The 2,778-nt window shown below is 32.1% G+C and overlaps 1 protein-coding gene across 1 annotated transcript; it reads left to right on the plus strand.

Moving 5' to 3' along the window:
• Positions 1–801: 801 nt before the first annotated feature.
• LOC108518359 (tripartite motif-containing protein 49C-like) lies at positions 802–1,301 on the plus strand (the record flags this gene model as incomplete). The annotated part of the gene is made up of 1 exon (XM_017856634.1): positions 802–1,301. A coding segment is annotated over one exon (500 nt), but the record flags the coding sequence as incomplete, so codon positions are not given.
• Between the last annotated feature and the right edge of the window lie 1,477 nt (positions 1,302–2,778).

The raw sequence follows: 2,778 nt of genomic DNA on the forward strand, positions 1-2,778 counted from the left end.
AAATGAAATAATGCTCAGAATGCAGGTGAATTATTTAATGTTAAATAAAAGTTGTACATTTCTTTAGTGTATTTGTTTGAACTGCTAAGAACTGTTCTTTGGGGAATATAGTTTACTGGAGATTCTTGGGGATTTTGTATTTTTTTAATGGGTACATATTCATATATTGCAAACATTTGAATTAATGGGTAAAAATAAAAGGAAGAAATCATTTTGTGAATACAAGTAAAATTACAAATGAAAATAAATTCAATTTAATTGCAATATGAGGAGCTACATGTTAAGTCTAAAATCCAGCTTCAGTCCAGAGCTAGCATGGAGGACCACAGAGAGACCGGTCAAAGATTTTGCAGAAATCTGCTTTAAATTATCACTTATAACATGTACATATGCATTTTATACAGATATCTAGAGCAGTTCTTGAGTAAGTGAAAATCTTCACATTCTTTCCAAAGTGATAGCATTAGCTTTTAAGAATAAGAAGCATTTCTAAACCATGATCTTGATAACAGCATAGCATTTAGGGCACATAATGTGTACATTTTACTTTGAAAACTGGATTGAAAGAAGTTTGTCTCACATTTGGCTCTTAATATGTAAGTTTTCAAAAAAATTTCATATCTGTGGTTAGGGTTTTGCTTGTCTTGTATATAATATTAATCATCTCTATACTTTACTAGAAGTTACAAGCAAAACTGTCTCTATGACTACACTTCCTGGTAAAGTAACATCTTGATAGGACAATTATTTTTTCTTATTTACACATGTCTGTGCATGTTTTCATTTTTTTTTTTTTTACAGTGCATATTACTCTGCATTGTGAAGAGGCCAACAGTCATGTATTTCCATATGAAATTTTGAGAAGCATGTGTGTTGGATGTAATCATCAAGATGCGCCCTATATCACTGCAACACCTAGAAATTTTCTTGTATGGGGTGCTCAGACTTTCACCTCTGGCAAATATTACTGGGAGTTCCATGTGGGGGACTCTTGGAATTGGGCTTTTGGTGTCTGTAATACATATTGGAAAGAGAAGAATCAGAATGAGAAGATAGATGGAGAGGAGGGACTCTTTCTTCTTGGGTGTGTTAAGAATGACATTCAATGCCATCTCTTTACCACCTCACCACTTATGCTGCAATATATCCCAAGACCTACCAGCCGAGTAGGATTATTCCTGGATTATGAGGCTAAGACTGTGAGTTTTGTTGATGTTAATCAAAGCTCCCTAATATACACTATCCCTAATTGCTCTTTCTCACCTCCTCTCAGGCCTATCATTTGCTGCATTCACTTCTGACCAGAGACAAATCAGAAATGTGTTCACATGCTGTGGGAACCCCTTTATTCCATGAAGTCCTCTTCCTTGTGCCTTAGCAAACAGGACAAATAGGCTCTATTTTATGTCTTGAACTGCCTTCTAATGTTACCAAAACTCATATACTGTGTTACTATTAAATATGCTGAAAATGCTAAAAGTATATGTATTGGTTCTTTATTAAATAATTTTTGAAAAATCATTATTTATGATCATGGCTTACAGTATATTCTCTTTTTTTCTTTATTTCTGACTGTCACTGAGTGAAATAATAAATGACAGACATGTCTGAATGAAGTTAAAATCAACGGAAGACAGTCGAGATCTTTTGCTTCATGCAAAAAAACTTGAAGTGAATTCTCAGTGATAACTGGGAAATGTTTTTCTTCTCCTTATCTAACGATATTACACTTATCCATCAAGATTCATTGTATTAATCTATCCTTTGAGGTAATATTATTTGACCTTCTATGTTTGACTTTATTTTGTAATTCTCACCACAGATATAAATAATCCTTCATTATTAGTGTGCTCTTCTACATTGAAATACACAAGGTGATCAGACCAATACTGGATTAATTCATATTAAAAAAAAGTAACTAAATACTGTGTCCTACCTCAAACCATACACAGTCATTTCCAGATAGATTGAAGTCCTGAAAGTAAGGGGAACCTGATACAATATTCTCATAAGGATTTCTTAACCAGGGCACAACTTAGTAATTAAAACAATTAGTTCATTTATATTGATAATGATGACTTCTGTGTTTCAGAAAACATTATGCAAACTAGTTGTGGAGAAAGATATTCACCCCAACATACATAAAATAAAATATAATACGTGTGTATGATGAATACTTAAAATGTAATTAACAAAAGACAGTGAACTCAATAGAAGATGGGGTAAAATATCTGAACCGACACTTTACAGAATTGGATACATAAATAACTAGCCAAATACAAAAAAGTGCTCACTTTCCTTAGTCTTACAAAAATAAGAATTAATCCACTGGTTGTACCACAGACCCCCATAAAAAAAATACGAAAATTTAAAGAGACATAATATTGTGTGTAGTCAAAGACACAGAATAAATGAAATTTATTCATGGCTGGGGAGATGTAAATGGAAATACTTTTTGGGAAACTGACTATTAGCATTTCTTATGAGCTAGATATTCTAATTCTAAAATATAGTCAACTGATTGCCTACATGTACTTCAACATACACAATATTGTTCCCTGCATCAATTTTTATAGTAGCTCCAAATTAGAGCCAAAATATTCTTCAACAGTAGAATAGCTAAATAAATTTGGTGTATTTATGCAAAATAATCCTATAACTCACTGAATGCAACAAAGTTGATGAATCTCAGAAACAAGTTAATAAATATATGCCAATTTAAATATTAAAATTGAAGTTAAGAAAAGACTCTTCCATGTACATAATATATTGGCAATT

The sequence above is a fragment of the Rhinopithecus bieti genome, unplaced genomic scaffold (assembly GCF_001698545.2).
Source record: "Rhinopithecus bieti isolate Rb0 unplaced genomic scaffold, ASM169854v2 scaffold_46013, whole genome shotgun sequence".
NCBI lineage: Eukaryota > Metazoa > Chordata > Mammalia > Primates > Cercopithecidae > Rhinopithecus > Rhinopithecus bieti.